We start from the raw sequence: 20,525 nt of genomic DNA, 5'->3' as shown, positions 1-20,525 counted from the left end.
CTCTGCTCGGCCCCGGCTCTGCCCCTGGCTCCGCCTGCCCGGCTCTTCCACTGTTTCCTCAGGCCCGCTCCCGTTGTTTGCGGCTGTGGCAGTTTGCCGCTGCGGTCGTGGTTTGCTTGATTAGCGGCTGCGGTCGTTTGCCGCTGCGGCCTTTGCTGTCTTGATTAGCGGCTGCGGTCGTTTGCCGCTGCGGCAAGGCCTACTCGTCCTCCTCAACCTTGGCCTCTCACTCGTCCCTTCGCTCCTGCCTGGCATGGCTCTAAGGTACTCCGCCGCAAGGCTTCTTCTGCTCAATACTCACTCCACCCCATCATGCATCTCTGCAATCAAATCCCACGGACTCCTGCGACGACCCAGATACATTCATCGAGGCTCCGTTCGTAAGTTTGTTTATTTACAAACAGGTCACTTCATTCCCGTACTCTGGTCGGCTCAGCGCACTCCTACTCATCATCCCAGCGCACCTAGCGCACAGCAACGCACACGATCGCACTCCTGTCTGCAAACCCTGGCTAAATCGCCTGAGTTCATCCCCACCGTACAAAGCAACATCAAGCTCACCCTGTTCAATACCCGGTCCCTCAACAACAAAAGCCTCATCCTGAACGACTACATTCTGGAAAATAAACTGGACTTTCTCTGTCTCACTGAAACCTGGCAACAACCTCTGGACTACTTCTCACTCAACCTCACTACACCCAATGGATATTCTTACATCAATAAACCACGCTCGGAGGGCCGAGGTGGTGGAATTGCCGTAATTCACCAACAGGACATCAAGACCAGCCTCATCTCCATCTCATCTGCTCCATCATTAGAACACCTGGCTTTTAAACTCTCTGGTCACACACAGTCAGTCATGGCTGTCGTCTACCGCCCTCCCAAACCACACCATCATTCCTGTCTGACTTCTCCTACTTTCTGACCCAGCTCTGTTCCCTCTCCCCCTCAATCCTCCTCATCGGTGATTTCAATTTCCACATGGACTCCACTGACTCCACAATAACCACCGACTTCACTGATTTACTCACCTGCTTTAACCTCACTCAACATGTCAACTTTCCTACCCATAACCGTGGGCACATTCTGGACCTTGTCTGCTCTACTGGATTAATTTTGCACCATCTCTCTGGCTCCGACCTCACCCTCTCTGACCACTTCGCCATCACTATGACCATCAACATCAACATCAACATCAACATCAACATCAACATCCCCACCCCAGCACCAAGGCATTATCGCACTATCAACTTCCGTAAGCTAAACGCTCTTTCACCTACCTCATTCTCATCCACCCTCTCTGAAAAAATGTCCACTTCTCCCTTCGTTGACCTCCACACCCCTTCTGACCTCACTGACTACTACAAACACACTCTCTCCTCCTGCCTTGACCAGCTTGCGCCTATAAAAACCAAAACAGTTTCTTTCACCCATTCTGCTCCCTGGTTTACCCCTGAACTCCGCCTGATGAAAACTCGTGCTCGCCAACTTGAAAGACTCCGCAATAAAACAGGTCTCACAATTCACTCCCAAGCCTACAAGGACCACCTACAACACTACAGAGATGCCCTCTCCCACACCCGCTCCGCCTACTACTCTCAAATTATCCACTCTGGCTCTGGAAACCCAAAAGCACTCTTCTCTACAATAAACAAACTCCTCAGCCCCCTGGACACCACCACCCAGTCATTCACAGTAGACAACTGCATCTCCTTCCTTTCATTCTTCCAAAGCAAAATTGACAACATCTACAGCAGCTTAACCACCACCGCACCTGCTCCCCCTCAAACCACCTGCCCGCCCTTATCCTGCCAACCCCTGTCTCAGTTCTCCCCAGTCTCCCCTACTGACCTCTCTGAACTCCTCATAGGAATGAAAACTGCCACCTGCACTCTTGACCCCATCCCCTCCAGCTTTGTCAAGGCCTCCCTTCCTGCTCTCTCTCCACTTATCATCTCTCCTCCCTGTCTACAGGCATCGTCCCACCATCCCTCAAAATTGCTGCTGTTACCCCCATTCTGAAAAAACCTGGACTCAACCCTGACACTCAAAACAACTTCAGACCCATCTCCAACCTACCCTTTCTGTCAAAAGTTTTGGAACGCGCTGTAGCCACTCAACTTAAACATCACCTCTCTGCCAATAACCTGTATGAAACATTCCAATCCAGATTCCGCTCCAACCACAGTACTGAAACTGCTCTCCTCAAAATCACCAAAGACCTTCTCCTCTCCTCTGACGCTGGCAACCTCAACATTCTCATCCTCCTCGACCTCAGCGCTGCCTTTGACACCATCAATCACACCATCCTCCTCACCGGACTTGAAACCACCTTTAACATTACCGGCACTGCCCTCTCTTGGATCAAATCATACCTCTCCGACAGACGCCAGTTCATCTCCATCAATAACTGCAAATCCCCCACTGCTCCCCTCCCCCAAGGTGTTCCCCAAGGTTCAGTTATTGGCCCCCTCCTCTTCATCCTGTACCTGTCCCCCCTTGGTCACTTAATCCGCCATCATGGTCTCCAATTCCACTGCTTCGCCGATGACATCCAGCTTTTCATCTCCACCAAGTCCATCTCCACCGCCACCCACTCTATCCTGACAAACTGCATCACTGAAATAAAATCCTGGCTTCAAATCAACTTCCTCAAACTTAACTATGATAAATCTGAAATAATCATCATTGGCCCAAAAACGCACACCAAATCCACCCATAACTTTGCACTCAACATCGATGGTTTCCCAGTATCCACCTCCCCTCACATCCGGAATCTTGGCATCATCTTTGACCAAACCCTCTCCTTTGACAAATACACTAAACAGATCACAAAGACAGCCTTCTTTCACCTGAAAAACATCGCCCGTCTCCGTCCATCCCTCTCCTCCACGGCTGCAGAAACCCTCATCCACGCCTTCATCACCTCCCGTCTGGACTACTGCAACAGCCTCCTCTATGGTTCACCCTCAATAATCATCAATAAACTCCAATACATTCAGAACTCCGCTGCCCGTCTACTCACCCATTCCCGGACCCGTGACCACATCACCCCCGTCCTTTACAAGCTTCACTGGCTTCCCATCCCCCAGAGAATCCAGTACAAAATCCTCCTCTTGACTGACAAAGCCCTCCATAACCTGGCCCCATCCTACCTGACTGACCTCCTCTCCAGACACACTCCCACCCGCAACCTCCACTCTGCTGGTACCAACCTCCTGACCCCCCCCCCCCCCCCCATGCGGACCAAATTCAGATCCTGGGGGGACAGGGCCTTCTCCATCGCTGCTCCCTCCCTCTGGAACTCACTACCTTACACCATCAGTGACTCCTTCTCACTCACCACATTCAAAACATCACTCAAGACCCACCTGTTCAACACTGCATTCAACATTTAACCCACAGCATTTAACCCCTGACTATCTCTTCTCCTTCTCCTTCTCCTTCCTTTTGCTTTGATTATTTACCTGTTGATTTTTGTCTTTTTGCACTTGTTTTTTTGTACTCTGTCAAAGCGTCTTTGGGCTTCTTGAAAAGCGTTATATAAAATAAATGTATTATTATTATTATTATTATTATTATTATTATAATAGGCGAAGGTGCTTCTGTCTGTCTGTCTGTCCAGGGTGTGGCTTACTCCATTTGCAGAGTAGGTCCACCCATAGCTCCACCCATTCTTGGAGGCTTCATGTAAACAAATATCCACCATTTTATTAACTCGAATAACTTTGAGGCCTGTTTAGTTAGGCCCGTGCTGTCTTTCTCTCTCACACAGGTTTATTTCAACTCAAATTCGATATATCATTTCATTTTTAACAGTCGCTAACATAGTTTTAGACTCGGTTGAAAAAAAACGGGAAGAAAATCCGATGAAAGTTTCCGTTTATAGAACGAAATGAATTATCAAAGGCCTGTAAAATAAAGCCCATTCATTGAGTCACCCTCACGATTTTATATCGAATTCACCATCTGATTTAATTTTTATCGATGGTTTTAGACTCGGTGTCAGAAATAATTGAGAACATTCACGCACACACGGGAAAATGCAGAGATATATTTTTTAAAATCGCGCCATGATGACACGAAAATACACAGCCTAAAATAACAGTCGGGGAAAATGACGACATATATTAAAAATTCGCTTTTTCTTTTCTGTTAAGATATATTACTTTTGTCGTCACAAAAACGTCAACATTGATGCCGACATATATTTCTTCGTTCTTATTTCATTCAACATTATTATCCGGAAGTAAAGGTTCACGTGTTCATTTCACGTGTGAAAAAACAAACTCCATTTCACGTGTGCATGGACGTGTAATTCACATTTGTAAAATATATAAATTAACAGACAGGAAATTGCTGAGAGATATTTCTTCGTTTTTATTTTATTAGTTACGTGCAGAAGTACCCGGCGTTGCCGGGCGGGGGATGGAGGAGGGAGGAGGGAGGCGCACGTACACTTTAAACATGTATATACATGTGGGATGTGGGATATATACATGTGCCGTGGGACATGTGTAGGTGTATGTGTGTATGTGTGTCCGTGTGTGTGTGTGTGTGTGTGTGTACGTGTGTGTGTACGTGTGTGTGTGTGTGTGTGTGTGTGTGTGTGTGTGTGTGTGTGTGTGTGTGTGTGTGTGTGTGTGTGCGTGCATGCATATGTGCATATATATGTGTGTGTGTGTGTATGTGTATATATGTGTGTGGGTGTACATGTGTTTGTGTGTGTATATGTGTGTATGTGTGTGTGGGTGTGCACGCACATGCATTCACATGTTATCAGAAGTAAATACATTGTGTAGATTACATCATTTGTGCATCTGATAAATTGCCAGTAACCATTTTGTGAAACTGAATGTGCCGCTGCAGCATCGAACTCAATATGTCGAAATGTCACACACGTCCATGCCCGTGGGATTCCCACGGGTGACCCCACAAGTCTTACTATAATTCACCAAATGTCTGTCCGTCCATTCGAAGGTACTGTAAGAACTGCTGAACCGATCGCAAAGATATTTTTGGTGGATAATCCTGGGATCCCCAGGAGTAAAATAGGCTATTTAGTTTTCCCAATTTCAGCTTTAGTCTCCAGTATTCTCAGGTTTGGACTCCCGCATAACATTCGCGTTTGCATGACGTTCATTGTGACGTCTTCTTACATCGAGCAACGGTACCCGCCCTAAGGGCGGGGCTTCAATTGGGAGGCCCAAATGAAAAGGCTAAATATCGGAAATTGATGGTTTTTTTTCTTTTAACGATTTATATAAACATCCGTTAAATCTCGATCGGTGGTCGTTTGTGCGGCACCCGGGAAAATAACGTCATGCGGGAGCAAGTATCAGCAGGATGTGGCAGTGTGGGAGTCCACGTTTGCACCGATCGCTGCACCGTGTGCCGCACAAACGACTGCACCGATCGCTGCACGACTGCATCGATCAGATGTGGCATGAAGGAGGATCTGCACTTCAGCATGAAGGAGGATCAGATCTAACAGATCGCTGTCTCCATCGATCTTGCCAAGGCCGTAACACCTATCGGCTCAAAATCCTTGTAACTGTTGATTTGGTACAGTTGCACATATCGGGAATTTGGTACACGTATCGGGAGTACATACGACATAGCGATTGTGAACACGATTATCGATCACGATTCACGATCACGATCATCACCATTATAGTGTATCGATCACGATTTGAAACACGATGGAATAATATTTACCGATATGAACAGTGATGTGGCTTTTATTGAAATTCTAAAGATACCGTTTAGATTTTGATGATTTGCGTGTGATACGATTCAACGAATGTTTATATGAATCGTTTAAAATAAAAAAGCCTTCAATTTCTGATATTTTCCCATCGCCATATCCAGATTCGCCACGGACCCACGATCGATGTTTCTCTACGTGAACGTACCCGTTTGTTTGCGAACGGGTACGTTTTTCATGGAAGTCCTTCACAAACTTGCTGTCCATGTCTGACGTGCGACTGAAGGTGCCACAGGAATGTGGAATTTATTGGGTTCATGCTTTAGCATTCACCGTATCTGCATTGCCTGTTTGCTTCTGGCCTCCCACCCGTGCGTAGCACGGGTATTTCTCTAGTGTAGATAATCCACTGATGTGGATCCACTGTTTGGAGAGGCTGGTTCTATGCTGAAAGGATCGAAACCCCAAGGAAGAATCGTGTTGCCAGCTGATGAACCGTGTGGCCAGGAAACCAGTCAATTGCTTTTATGTAGGTGTGTGTATGTGTGTGTGTGTGTGTGTGTGTGTGTAAAGACTATGTAGAAACAAATGGGGGCAGGGGGAAGGGTGCTACAGCCCAACAACCTCCGATGAAGGAACATGCCTGGTTTTAGAAGTCATGGTAAAGTTGAAAAAATTAATTAATAATAATAAAAAATAAAAAATTGAAAATAAATAAATAAATAAATAAACCTTCGGTGGCAGAGGTTAAAATGCTTTCGAATGTGCCTGCAATTGCATTGTTTTGGTATTTGAACTTTTGACCCTGCCCCCTGTGTACCAGGGGCAGGGGCAAAAATTGATACTGCTATCGCACCTTCTTGCCATGTGATTATAACAACCAAGTTTGATGAATTTATGCACATCCGTTTGGGAGGAGACAAACATGGACAGATAGACACAGACAGGCTCGATTGCAATACGACTGCGTTTTTTCATTAATTAATTTATTTTTTACAAAATTGTGGCAAGATTCTATCCCCGAGTCAACCAGTTCATTCCCGAGATGAACATGGACGCCGAATCACATCATCCCCGAATGGGATCGATTTGGTAAAACTTTCTGACCAATCCACTTTGCAAGAAAGACTGAACAAAGTAGTATCGCACATGTTTTGCATTCCGATCCGAGCTCACTATGCTCAGGTCCCAGATTAAAATCCCTTGTACTGCGTCAACTTGCTCTGTCTTGTACCTGATAAATGGGCAAGCTACTCCATGATCCCGACACAAAAAGAACTCACGCGAAGTCGATGAAGCTCATCGCAAATCCCCACGCTTCCCACCTGAAGCAAAGTTCAGGCATGAACCGGGGGTCAAATAAAAAAAAAACATTACATATATGTGATGCGTCCCCTAATGTTGATTGTATATACATTTCATTTAAAAATGGTTTAAAATGTGCCGCTCATTGCATTTTACGGAATTTGACCTATTGACCCTTCCCCAGAGCCCCAGGGGGTGTGGCCAAAAGTGATACTGCTCTTGCAACTTCTTACCATGTGACGATTATCACAACTACCAAGTTTGGCAAATTTCCGCAAACCGTTTAGGAGGACATAACGACACAAATAGAAAGACAGACAAATAGACAGACAGATGGAGTGGATTACAATATTCCCCATTTTTTTTTTCAAAAAGCCTGGCGATAAATTCTTTATTTTATCCTTTATTCATTGTAATTGGTCACTGGTTGTGAGGCCAATACAATTTTTTATTACGGACGCTCGGCCACAAAAAGCTATGTGTATATCAAACAAACAGTTTCAAATGGGGCACCTCAACCACACTAGAGCATTTAAATTGCATCAGATGCGCCAATAAATGTGAATTGGTGATCCCAGCTTGCAGGCTCGATGACAGAAGATGGCGTTTGCATTTTCGCCGTCTCTATCCCTACCCCGTTTAGAATCCCATGCAGGCCCGGGCAACTTGCTAGTCTTATTAGTGCTGTCCATCCTTTCATAAGAAAAGTTTGTCAAAAATTTGATGACTAAAGCTCAAATAGTAAAAAGTTATGCCCTGGACAGACACGCTGAGGTTCGAATGGTTATAAACAAATAAGAAACACGGAAGTGAAGAAAAAAACAAAAAACCTGACCGTCTCTCAGCGCTGCAGCTGATGGGCGGATAAGGCTTATTTCTATGTGACAGACAGACAAATGTTTGCAAAACCCCATACACAATGCACAAAATACCTTAAGTGAAAGCGACTATGTGAAGGAAAAGAAGCACAGATCAAGTAAATTGGAAGTGGATAAAATAGACTGCACTGGAGCACGTGGCGTGGTTACACTGTTGGGGAATGCATTTCTAGGGAGTGAGACCCATTTCATGCAAAAGACCCAAAGGCAAACCAAAACAAATAAGCAAACAGCGACAGTTTGCTGCCAAGAAACCAACACTTTGAACAGCTTCTAAAACAAAATGAGCGCAAATACTTTCCTACTGGCACCGTAATCCACCAACAAAGTGGCACAACCGCTCTACCAATTGAAATCCAAGTCATACCAAGACAAAGTTTCAACTGATGCCCATTCAGTCATTTGGAAATCACACAGTTTCCATCTTCTTAGGGATTACCCCCAAAATAAGATCTGTTATAACAAGGAGCCAGAGTTCACCGGGACAAACCTGCCACAATAACAGAGTCGTTCCTGAGGGGTGGAAACTTGAGCGTCATCTCATGCTTGTGCCGATGAACTGCAAGGTGGTCCGCGCTGACGAAGCACTGGGGGATGTGCATGGAGGACAGAACGGCAAACGTGATTCCACACCAGGCAGGTAAACGAGAAAACAAAACAGACTTGCATTGTTGAAAAACCTCATGGTGATGGGACTCAAGTCCTGAATTATGGGGAATCGAGCAAGGTGGGAGGAAAAAGGCAGGAAGGAAAGAGGGAGTGAGCGTTTTAAACCGTTACGAATAAACGCCCCGCACCAGGTTTACGGCAAAAACATGAACGAACAGAGGAATCTGAAAATAATGGAACAAACAGTTAATCTATATATATAAAACACAGTTTGTGCGTGTGTGTGTGTGTGTGTGTGTGTGTGTGTGTGTGTGTGTGTGTGTGTGTGTGCGTGTGTGTGTGTGTGTGTGTGTAATGTTACCGATAGACTCCTAAACGGAGAGGCTTACGTGCTTGATATTTGACATAGACATGGCCATTGAGCGTCTGAGGAACATGGCCGAACTCAAAATATTTGACGATCCATATTTTTTATTCATATTTACCTCAGCGCATTTCAGCGAAGTACCCGCTAATCTCAGCCGGTTCCAGAGCAGCTCGCTGATTCGCTCAGAGCGATCACATGATGTTCCATTCCCACCGCTCAGAGCGATCACGTGATGTTCCATCCCGTCACACGTCACTTCACCTTTTATGCGATCGTGTTTTGTATCGATTTTGTGCGATATGAATTAAAGACGTCTTTGAAACAGCTGTGAAACGTCTTTCCACAACCCTTCCGTAACCGATTGGAGCAGTTTCTTGCCGCACAAAACGAGATCCGCGAAGCGAGTTGGTCGAGTCGTGCTGACCAAGATGGCGACACGGCGGCTTCACTTTTCACGGAGTATGAGCGTTCTATATCTATCTATAATTCCAGTAATCTCTGTCTGTACGTCTGTACGTCTGTACGTTTGTTTGTTTGTCTGTGACCGCTGTTTCTCGACAACCACGGGTCCGATATACTTTTAACTTGCCAGGTATATTGCTGGGGACCCGAGGATGTGCCTTTTCAAGGTTTCATATTAATCGGACAATTACTTACCGAGCTATGTCCAAAAAACGATTCAACCAATCAGAGAGCAGCGAACGATCGCGTGTGCCGAACGTGGCGGGCACACTCTGCCTCGGATGGCACATTTGACAGCGTATTCATTTATTTCACGTTTGCAAACTATGTTGGCGTTAAACTATGTTTTACAACTAATAAAAACGAATTTGCGATTCATTCGCTTTCCTGCGCGTTTGTGCACGCGATGGCGATTGCTTTACCAAACTCCGGAAGCCGTTCGCTTTGGACCAAACCATTGCATGTAAATAGAGGGGGGGGATTGTCACCACTCGCAAGCCGTTCGCTTTGGACCAAACCATTTCATGTAAATAGAGGGGGGGGATATAATTTTAGATATAGATATAGTACGGGCATGCCCTAGTATTTTCAATTCAGTGCGCCCGTGATTTGTGGCATAGACATGACCATTGGGCCTTCACGGTGTAATTTGTGCGAGGTTTTTGTCCGAGTGAGCTTCCAAAATCCGCTTCGTGCTGTTGCGAATATGCAGGACTATGTCCGATTGTTGTGCTGCTCTCCGACCATGAGAACTGCAACGTCGTTGTTGACTGGCCATCCCCTTCCATCCCCCTTCCCTTCCCCCTCCACCCTAACCCTCCCCTTCTCCCCTCCCCTCCATTTTCCCCCTCCTCCTCCCTTTTCCCCCTCCCCTCCCTTTTCCCCCTCCCCCTCCCACTCCCACCCCTTCCCTTTTCCCCCTCCCACCCCCTCCCCCCCCGTTCCCCTCCCCTCCCCTCCCCCCCGTTCCCCTCCCCCCCGTTCCCCTACCCGCCCGGCAATGCCGGGTACTTCTGCGAGTGTGCTATATTAAAGCAATCAACTGCTCTGAACACATCTGCGACATGCACCAGGACGTGCATGCAGACTTCATGAAAAAAACAGATCCTCCTGCAATCCCGTTGACATACTTTGGAAAAATAATCACTAATTGAAAACGTCTGCAGTGTAAACTATGCAAGAGAAGAATGGATTTCATAGTGACGCACACCTTCCATGAGATCAGTACAAGCACAATGTGCACGGACAGACAGACCACACTTACAAATAGACATCCAATTCACCTGTGCACGTAAAGGGCAGCGGGTTATAGGGCAGCGGGTTATAGGGCAGCGGGTTATAGGGCAGCGGGGTATAGGGCAGCGGGGTATAGGGCAGGGGGGTATAGGGCAGGGGGGTATAGGGCAGCGGGGTATAGGGCAGCGGGGTATAGGGCAGCGGGGTATAGGGCAGCGGGGTAGAGGGCAGCGGGGTAGAGGGGAGCGAGTAGAGGGGAGCGAGTAGAGGGGAGCGAGTAGAGGGCAGCGAGTAGAGGGCAGCGAGTAGAGGGCAGCGGGTAGACGGCAGCGGGTAGAGGGCAGCGAGTAGAGGGCAGCGAGTAGAGGGCAGCGAGTAGAGGGCAGCGAGTAGAGGGCAGCGGGTAGACGGCAGCGGGTAGACGGCAGCGGGTAGAGGGGAGCGAGTAGAGGGCAGCGAGTAGAGGGCAGCGAGTAGAGGGCAGCGAGTAGAGGGCAGCGGGTAGAGGGCAGCGGGTAGAGGGCATCGGGTAGAGGGGAGCGGGTAGAGGGGAGGGGGTAGAGGGCAGGGAGGAGAGGGCAGAGGGTAGAGGGCAGGGGGTAGAGGGCAAGGGGTAGAGGGCAGGCCGGCAGGGGGCAGGGGGTAAGAGGGCAATGGGGATAGAGGGCAACGGGGGTAGAGGGCAATGGGGGAAGAGGGCAACGGGGGAAGAGGGCAACGGGGGAAGAGGGCAACGGAGGAAGAGGGCAACGGGGGAAGAGGGCAACGGGGGAAGAGGGCAACGGGGGAAGAGGGCAACGGGGGTAGAGGGCAACGGGGGTAGAGGGCAACGGGGGTAGAGGGCAACGGGGGTAGAGGGCAACGGGGGTAGAGGGTAATGGGGGTAGAGAGCAACGGGCAAACTTATTAGTTACATGAGTTCACAAAAGTTCAGAAAAGTTGATCATAAAGATTTATTCAAATATTCGGAACACAACTGTGTTCAGAATGCAGTTTACAGAGATATTATGATGTAAATCACACAATAAACTAGAACGGGCACTCGGTAGAGCGCATACCTTCGCCGCAGCTACTGTTCTGTACTTGGTAAAAATACGATTTTGACCTTTTCGTGACCTTGACCTTGACCTTTGACCCGATTGCTCCCAAAATCTAATCAAATGTGTCCCGTATAATAACCAATCATCCCACCAAATTTCATGCAATTCGGTTGAATACTTTTTGAGTTATGCGAATAACATACACACACACACACAGACATACAAATAAATACACAGCGATCAAAACATAACCTTCCGCTTTTGCGAAGGTAACAATACCTGTCCACAGCCCGCCGCGCTGCACGTGTACGACTTCTCATCGTTCATGTTCGCCGCGCTGGATGGTCGTGGAATTCAAAGTTCCGATTCGTTACCGATGAACCTCCCTGCGTGTAAACGAAGAAAATCGAACATGTGATGTGTAGGTCAACATGGGGTGAGAAAACCGGATCGAACATGTGATGTGTAGGTCAACATGGGGTGAGAAAACCGGATCGAACATGTGATGTGTTGGTCAACATGGGGTGAGAAAACCGGATCGAACATGTGATGTGTAGGTCAACATGGGGTGAGAAAACCGGATCGAACATGTGATGTGTAGGTCAACATGGGGTGAGAAAACCGGATCGAACATGTAATGTGTTGGTCAACATGGGGTGAGAAAACCGGATCGAACATGTGATGTGTAGGTCAACATGGGGTGAGAAAACCGGATCGAACATGTGATGTGTTGGTCAACATGGGGTGAGAAAACCGGATCGAACATGTGATGTGTAGGTCAACATGGGGTGAGAAAACCGGATCGAACATGTGATGTGTTGGTCAACATGGGGTGAGAAAACCGGATCGAACATGTGATGTGTCGGTCAACATGGGGTGAGAAAACCGGATCGAACATGTGATGTGTAGGTCAACATGGGGTGAGAAAACCGGATCGAACATGTGATGTGTAGGTCAACATGGGGTGAGAAAACCGGATCGAACATGTGGTGTTGGTCAACATGGGGTGAGAAAACCGGACCGAGCGAATGGAGAGAGAACGGGAGCGAGCGATCCAGGCCACACTGCCCTGGTGTTTTAACTCCGTCCAGGACGGATTTAGTCCCATCCGTGTAACTTTAGCTCAAGCTTAAGGTTTCTGAGGGTGCAGCCCGAAACAGTGCCCCGTTAATTGAGGACACTTCAAACAACTCCACACTCTCTGAACCATCATCCCGAAGACACTTCCTCATGAGGATCTCGGCCCGTGAATCACGTCCGAGTCGCGTACAAGCTCAGAGACAAAAACTCCACTCTCACAAACACGCCAATTCCACCCACACTCCCTCGGAACACTCTCACACCCAAAAGCAGCAACTCTCCACACCCACCCACCCCAAAAGGGCCCATGCTTCCCCACCCAAACCCACATCCACACCAAAAGAGCCCTCTCTCTCTCCACCGACCTACCCCAAAATGGCCCATGCTCCCCACCCATCTACCACAAAAACACCCACTCTCCCCACCCATCAAACCCACAACGGCCAACACTAAACAACCCACCCACCACAAAAGGGCCCACTCTCCCCACCCACCGACCCCACAAGGGCCCATGCTTCCCACCCACCCACACCAAAAGAGCCCAAACTAACCCAAACTCCATGGCTTCCCCCATCCCCACCCACACCCCCTCCCTCCCAGACTCATGCAAACTCTCCACACCCTACCCCCAAAGCACCGACTCCACTTCCCCCCCACCTCCCCCAAAGATCTACACTCACTAACTACCCCGCATCCCACTCCCTCCCCAAAACGCACACGTGTACACACACACACACACACACACACACACACACACACACACACACACACACACACACACACACACACACACACACACACACACACACACACACACACACACACACACACACACACACACACACACACACACACACACACACACCTTGTTTTTTCATATTTTTGTTTCTCACAATTCTATCAAATATGATTTTCAACTCTAATTTCCCTTTTTCAATTCTTATTTTAAAATGCATTTAATTAATTGTAACAAACACACACACACACACCCCGCCCCGCAAAAACACACACACACACACCCCGCCCCGCCCCCCAAAACCACACACACTCCCCGCCCCACCCCGCAAAACCACACACACACACCCGCCCCGTCCCCCAAAACCACACACACACACACCCGCCCCGCAAAACCACACACACACACACACCCCGCCCCGCCCCCCAAAAAAACACACACACACACCCCGCCCCGCCCCGCAAAAACACACACCACACCCTCACTACCCCCACCCAAAAACACAAAACACCCCCCCCCCCCCCTCCCCACAGGCACAAGGCACACACACAAACACACACACGTGTACAGTATCGGTTGTTCCTAAACTTAAATAATTTAAAGGATTACTGTAAATGATGTTAATTTCATAACATCCCATATTCAACTTTATTTAAATTGTAAACCTCAAACATAGTTTCTCCACCTAAAGCAAGAACCTTAACCCGTAAGCAACTGACTAGTTTCCCGACTGCATGGATCATCAGCTGGGCACGGACGGACGGACACACACATACACGTACACACACAAAAACACACACACACACACACACACACACACACACACACACACACACACACACACACACACACACACACACACACACACACACACACACACACACACACACACACACACACACACACACCGCTCCCAATCACCAAGTCTCCCTTCCTCCTCCCAAGCCTGAGTGAAATAGCGGAATCCAGTACAGTAACAGTAACTAACAGTACAATAAACTTCCTTCAACGCACCCACGCCAAATCCAAAGATCCTCGTAACGGTGAAGGAGTTCGGGTTGAATACCTGGTTCAGTCCGCCGGTCGCGGTCGCTCCACCACGATGCGGGAATCAGACCTCGCAGGAAACCGAGATTGTCCGTCCACCCGAGGTGGGGTCGCTGCAACTTGAGGAGACTCAACTCAATCGGGCCGCGTGGCGAGCGAGGGGCGAGAGGGGAGGTGAGGGGTTAGGGGAGGGTGGGGGTGAAGTGGGTGGAGTAAAACACAAACCAGGAGCGTGCGAATAGTGATAAAAAGTGAGTGTGGGGTTCGGGGTTGAAAAGACAGCGCACACGGCATGAACCCCTCCCTCCCCTAACGTCGCGATCGCACACTGAATCCACCCACACTCCCACAGCCACAACCCACTGCACTGGAAAACTGGAATGCAAAACGCGAGTCCCGCTCGCGCGCTCAACTATCGCGATAATTTGCCTCAGGGAGGATGACCGAAACAGCTCGATCGCTGAATGGTCATCCTTCGCACATCCCTGCCGTGCTCCGATTGGTCAATATGGTGACACGTGTTTTGGGAGCCATTTTTGATCCAAATCCAAACTTGCAATGCTTTGAAATTTCTGGAATAATTTCGCCACAAGTTATTCCGCTGGGAAGACCGATGCTTACGCGATTGGTGTTCGACCCTCATGCAAAAGGTGCTTGGGAATGGGGAATTAATTAGTCAAAACGAGGGAGTCCATCGAATAATAAGGATTAGGTTACAGAAACCGACTGTAATCGATTTGTGAGGTATTGGGGCAAAGGGGGAATAGAGGATGATCTTGTTTGGGGTGAAATGGGAAAATTTCACACCAAAGGTTGATCGAAAGGTGGAGGGAACGGAACCGCCACTTTGTAAAAGGTAACGGAGGATGAATCATTTGCAAACTGCACACAATACTAATTCGTTTGTTAACGGATGTGAAGAACGTCAAATGCAAGTGGAGGTCGAGGAGTGTGAACTGGGAGTGAGCGCGGGAGCCGGGAAGGTGCGTTGGTTACTTGGGTGAGGGCGAGGAGTGAGGGCGGGAAGGTGCGTTGGTTACTTGGGTGAGGGCGAGGAGTGAGCGAGGGAAGGTGCGTTGGTTACTTGGATGAGGGCGAGGAGTGAGCGCGGGAAGGTGCGTTGGTTACTTGGGTGAGGGCGAGGAGTGAGCGAGGGAAGGTGCGTTGGTTACTTGGGTGAGGGCGAGGAGTGAGCGCGGGAAGGTGCGTTGGTTACTTGGGTGAGGCCGAGGAGTGAGCGCGGGAAGGTGCGTTGGTTACTTGGGCGAGGAGTGAGCGAGGGAAGGTGCGTTGGTTACTTGGGTGAGGGCGAGGAGTGAGCGCAGGAAGGTGCGTTGGTTACTTGGGTGAGGGCGAGGAGTGAGCGCGGGAAGGTGCGTTGGTTACTTGGGTGAGGGCGAGGAGTGAGCGCGGGAAGGTGCGTTAGTTACTTGGGTGAGGGCGAGGAGTGAGCGAGGGAAGGTGCGTTAGTTACTTGGGTGAGGGCGAGGAGTGAGCGTAGGAAGGTGCGTTGGTTACTTGGGTGAGGGCGAGGAGTGAGCGCGGGAAGGTGCGTTGGTTACTTGGGTGAGGGCGAGGAGTGAGCGCGGGAAGGTGCGTTGGTTACTTGGGTGAGGGCGAGGAGTGAGCGCGGGAAGGTGCGTTAGTTACTTGGGTGAGGGCAAGGAGTGAGCGCGGGAAGGTGCGTTGGTTACTTGGGTGAGGGCGAGGAGTGAGCGCGGGAAGGTGCGTTAGTTACTTGGGTGAGGGCGAGGAGTGAGCGCGGGAAGGTGCGTTAGTTACTTGGGTGAGGCCGAGGAGTGAGCGAGGGAAGGTGCGTTGGTTACTTGGGTGAAGGCGAGGAGTGAGCGTCTGAGCGAGGGAAGGCGCGTTGGTTACTTGGGTGAGGGCGAGGAGTGAGCGCGGGAAGGTGCGTTGGTTACTTGGGTGAGGGCGAGGGAAGGTGCGTTGGTTACTTGGGTGAGGGCGAGGAGTGAGCGAGGGAAGGTGCATTGGTTACTTGGGTGAGGGCGAGGGGTGAGCGCGGGAAGGTGCGTTGGTTACTTGGGTGAGGGCGAGGAGTGAGCGAGGGAAGGTGCGTTGGTTACTTGGGTGAGGGCGAGGGGTGAGCGCTGGAAGGTGCATTGGTTACTTGGGTGAGGGCGAGGGGTGAGCGCGGGAAGGTGCGTTGGTTACTTGGGTGAGGGCGAGGAGTGAGCGCGGGAAGGTGCGTTGGTTACTTGGGTGAGGGCGAGGAGTGAGCGCGGGAAGGTGCAATGGTTACTTGGGTGAGGCCGAGGAGTGAGCGGCGGACCCTGGAGACGGTTGTGGGCGGGCTTACGTAAGGGGTGGAGGTGTGGAGGTGTGGGGGTGAGTTAGCACTTAGAAATGGGTGGGGGCGGACCCAGCAGGGGCTTGAGGTTGGGACAAGCTAGGGCGAGGGGTGGGGGTGAGCAGCGGGTGGGGGCGGACCCAGCAGGGGCTTGAGGTTGGGGCAAGCTAGGGCGAGGGGTGGGGGTGAGCAGCGGGTGGGGGCGGACCCAGCAGGGGCTTGAGGTTGGGACAAGCTAGGGCGAGGGGTGGGGGTGAGCAGCGGGTGGGGGCGGACCCAGCAGGGGCTTGAGGTTGGGGCAAGCTAGGGGGAGGGGTGGGGGTGAGCAGCGGGTGGGGGCGGACCCAGCAGGGGCTTGAGGTTGGGGCAAGCTAGGGCGAGGGGTGGGGGTGAGCAGCGGGTGGGGGCGGACCCAGCAGGGGCTTGAGGTTGGGGCAAGCTAGGGCGAGGGGTGGGGGTGAGCAGCGTGTGGGGGCGGACCCAGCAGGGGATTGAGGGTGGGGAAAGCTAGGGGGAGGGGTGGGGGTGAGCAGCGGGTGGGGGCGGACCCAGCAGGGGATTGAGGGTGGGGAAAGCTAGGGGGAGGGGTGGGGGCGGACCCAGCAGGGGATTGAGGGTGGGGCAATCTAGGGGGAGGGTGGGAGTGAGCAGCGGGTGGGGGCGGACGCAGCAGGGGATTGAGGGTGGGGAAAGCTTAGACGAGGGGTGGGGGTGAGCAGCGGGTGGGGGTGGACCCAGCAGGGGATTGAGGGTGGGGCAAGGTAGGGGGAGGGTGGGGGTGAGCAGCGGGTGGGGGTGGACCTAGCAGGGGATTGAGGGTGGGGCAAGCTAGGGGGGGGGTGGGGTGAGCAGCGGGTGGGGGTGGACCTAGCAGGGGATTGAGGATGGGGCAAGCTTGGGTGAGGGGTAGGGGTGGGGATGAGTAGAGGCCCTGTATGGACTCTCGGGATGAGCACTGGGTGGGGGGCGGAGCGGCGGACCCAGCCGAGGGGTGGAGGCGAGGAGCAAATGGCGGACTTTGACGAAGGTTGTGGGCGGGCTTAAGCAAGGAGTGGGAATGTGGGCAAGCAGCAGGAGGCGGCGACGAGTGTGCGAGCAGTGCATGGGGGCAAGCCGCAGGCGGGGGTGTGGCATGGGGAGCAGTGGGTGGGGGCGAACTTTGCCGAGGATTGGGGATGGGGGTGAGCAGCAGGCGGCCGTGGGTAGGACGGAGATTTGCCATTTGTAGGAAGAGGAATGAATTTTGAGAGAACACAAAACGACAAATGTCGTAAATATAGATTCTTCATTTGGCAGAAATGATCGTACTCCATCCCACCCACGGTTGGTGTCGGTAAGAGATACTGAAAGAAGGTTATGACGTCGTGTGGAGGTTTAGCGGGAAGACATTGGTTGTCGTACCCGAAGGAGTAAAGCTGCAAAGGTAAAATAAAACTTTCGTGAAAGGAATTCAAAATAAGTACAGGTTATTGGGAAAACGATTTAAAGCAAAGTGGAAGTTTTATGATCCTTCAAAGAACGGGAAAGTAAATATAATATATGAGGACAAAGTTATAGCCTCTTGTTATATATCGATAGATGTCAACTTGAATGGTGATTGGATGAATGGTGTTCACAGCGTGGTTTTGTGTCTATAAAAAAAGGGAATCATTTCGGGGGTAAAAAGGGTTCAGTGTTTTCATGATGGGCATTGGCTGTGCCGGAATGTAAACCCGTGTAGGATTGTGCCCCCCTCACCCCCCTCCCTCCACCCAGGCCCCCCCCCCTCGCTAAGCTAAATAATGGAAGGTAACTGAGTAAGTGTATGCATATCTCTTGCACTTTTAGAGTTATCGTGGTTTGAAATGTATTTTAAATGAAAATTCGACCCCCCTGATTTCACGTTGTTGGTGACCTTGAGCTTGACCTTGGGCCTAGAGAGTTAAAAATTGGGCACATTCTATTCCAGGGCAAGACAAATATGTGTGTAAAGTATGGCGATACTATGTGCAACGATGTAGACGTCGTACTGCGCACAAACAGGCGGACAGACAAACAAACCAAACAACCTTACTTACCGGGATCTTTTCCAGCAAGTAACAAAAAACGGACTCAAATGCAATACCCTCTCCTCTGGCAAGGGTAATTAGACCATTTTTAGGTAACAACGGGGTCGAGAACCTAAAATGGAGGAACTGATAGTGATAAACATGATCGATAAGGTAGGAAACATAAATACTTACAACACAACAACAACAACATGCATTTTAAGGCCATTTTCCTTACGAGAGCGGGGGTTAGCCTTGCGGTCCCCATGACAATCTTCTCCATTTTGCCCTATTTTCTACATCTCCCCTTGTTAACCCCCTTGCCCGCATTTCTTCTTCCAGCATCTTTAGCCAAGTCTTTCTCGGTCTTACCCATCCTCTACTTCCTTCGACATTCATTTCCATCACTCTTCTCAACCAGTCAATTTCATCCTTCCTCAACACATGACCAAACCATCTCAACCTGTTCCTCTTCACAGCATCAATCACAGGCTCTATTCCCATCATCTTTCGCAATTCATCATTTGTCTTCCTCTCTCTCAACGATACTCCGCACACCCACCAAACCATTCGCATTTCCACCCTTTCCAGCCTTCGTTGCTGCTCTACGTTCATTACCCATGTCTCTCTCCCAAAAATCATAACACTTCTCACACATACAGCATACACCTTTCCCTTCAGCTTCAACGACACTCCCCTCATCATCAGCACGCCACTCAGTTCCCGAAACTTCTTCCATGCACATCTCACTCCAGCAACCGTTGCCGAGTCTGATCCACCTTCTCCATTCAGCATGTCTCCGAGGTAGCAAAATGTTTTCACACCTTCCAGCTTCATGCCGTCTCCAAGATCCAACTCAACATTTCCTCCATCTGCAGCTCCCTCTGTGCACACCTTACATTGGAATGTAGCTGCCACACTGGTTAATGACCCTCTCAGACCACTACATTTTTGATGAACCCACTCAGCGCACATTGTACATTGAATCGAGTTCACTCCGACACCCTTCCTACACACAGCACAGGGCCACTTCCCAGTTCTTTCCACCTCACCACATGCTTTACCACTTGCCATCACCTTCATCTTTCCGATATTCACCTTCAGACCTTTTGTCTCCATACATTCCTTCCACTTGTTCATCTTTTCCTTCAGTCCATCCATACTTTCCGCAATCAACACCAGATCATCTGCATACAACAACTCCCACGGTAAACCCTCCTTTACGTTCTGAGCCAGCACCTCCATCACAGCTACAAATAGTAGTGGACTTAGTACCGACCCCTGATGCACTCCCACCTTCACCTCAAACTCACCACTGTTCCCGTCCTTCGTCCTTACAGCAGTGTGTGCTCTTTTGTACATTGCCATCACTACTCTGATCAACCATTCCTCCACTCCTAACTTCCTCATTGCCCATGTCAATACTTTGCTTGGAACCCAATCGAATGCTTTCTCCAGATCAACAAACCCAAGAAACAACTTCTTCCTCTTCTCCATGTACTTCTCCTGCAACTGCCTCACAATGAAAAGCGCGTCTGTCGTTCCTCTTCCTGGCATAAATCCAAACTGCATTTCGTCGATCTTCACTTTCTTCCTTATCCTCCTCTCCAGCACCCTTTCCAATACCTTCATTCCATGCTCCAATAACTTTATCGCTCGGTACGAGCCACACTCCCGAGGGTCACCTTTCCCCTTGTATAGAGGGATGAGGGTACTCAGT

At 50.0% G+C, this 20,525-nt stretch overlaps 1 protein-coding gene across 3 annotated transcripts in view; it reads right to left on the bottom strand.

Moving 5' to 3' along the window:
- The window catches only part of LOC137437184 (cyclic AMP-dependent transcription factor ATF-7-like), a 172,494-nt gene extending 157,661 nt beyond the window's left edge, over window positions 1-14,833 (bottom strand). For all 3 annotated transcript variants that reach the window (XM_078765995.1, XM_078765997.1, XM_078765996.1), the window contains exons 1-3: window positions 14,487-14,833; window positions 11,884-11,990; window positions 8,381-8,477 (exon numbers count right to left, since the gene is read on the bottom strand). In XM_078765995.1, the coding sequence (XP_078622121.1) occupies window positions 8,381-8,477; window positions 11,884-11,931 (145 nt within the window). In that variant the 5' untranslated portion in view covers window positions 11,932-11,990; window positions 14,487-14,833. The remainder of the gene's footprint in view (window positions 1-8,380; window positions 8,478-11,883; window positions 11,991-14,486) is intronic.
- Window positions 14,834-20,525: the final 5,692 nt, after the last annotated feature.

Source organism: Myxine glutinosa, chromosome 12 (genome assembly GCF_964187855.1).
Source record: "Myxine glutinosa chromosome 12, kmMyxGlut1.1, whole genome shotgun sequence".
Classification (NCBI taxonomy): Eukaryota; Metazoa; Chordata; class Myxini; order Myxiniformes; family Myxinidae; genus Myxine; species Myxine glutinosa.
This window is presented reverse-complemented; position numbering and strand designations above follow the sequence as displayed.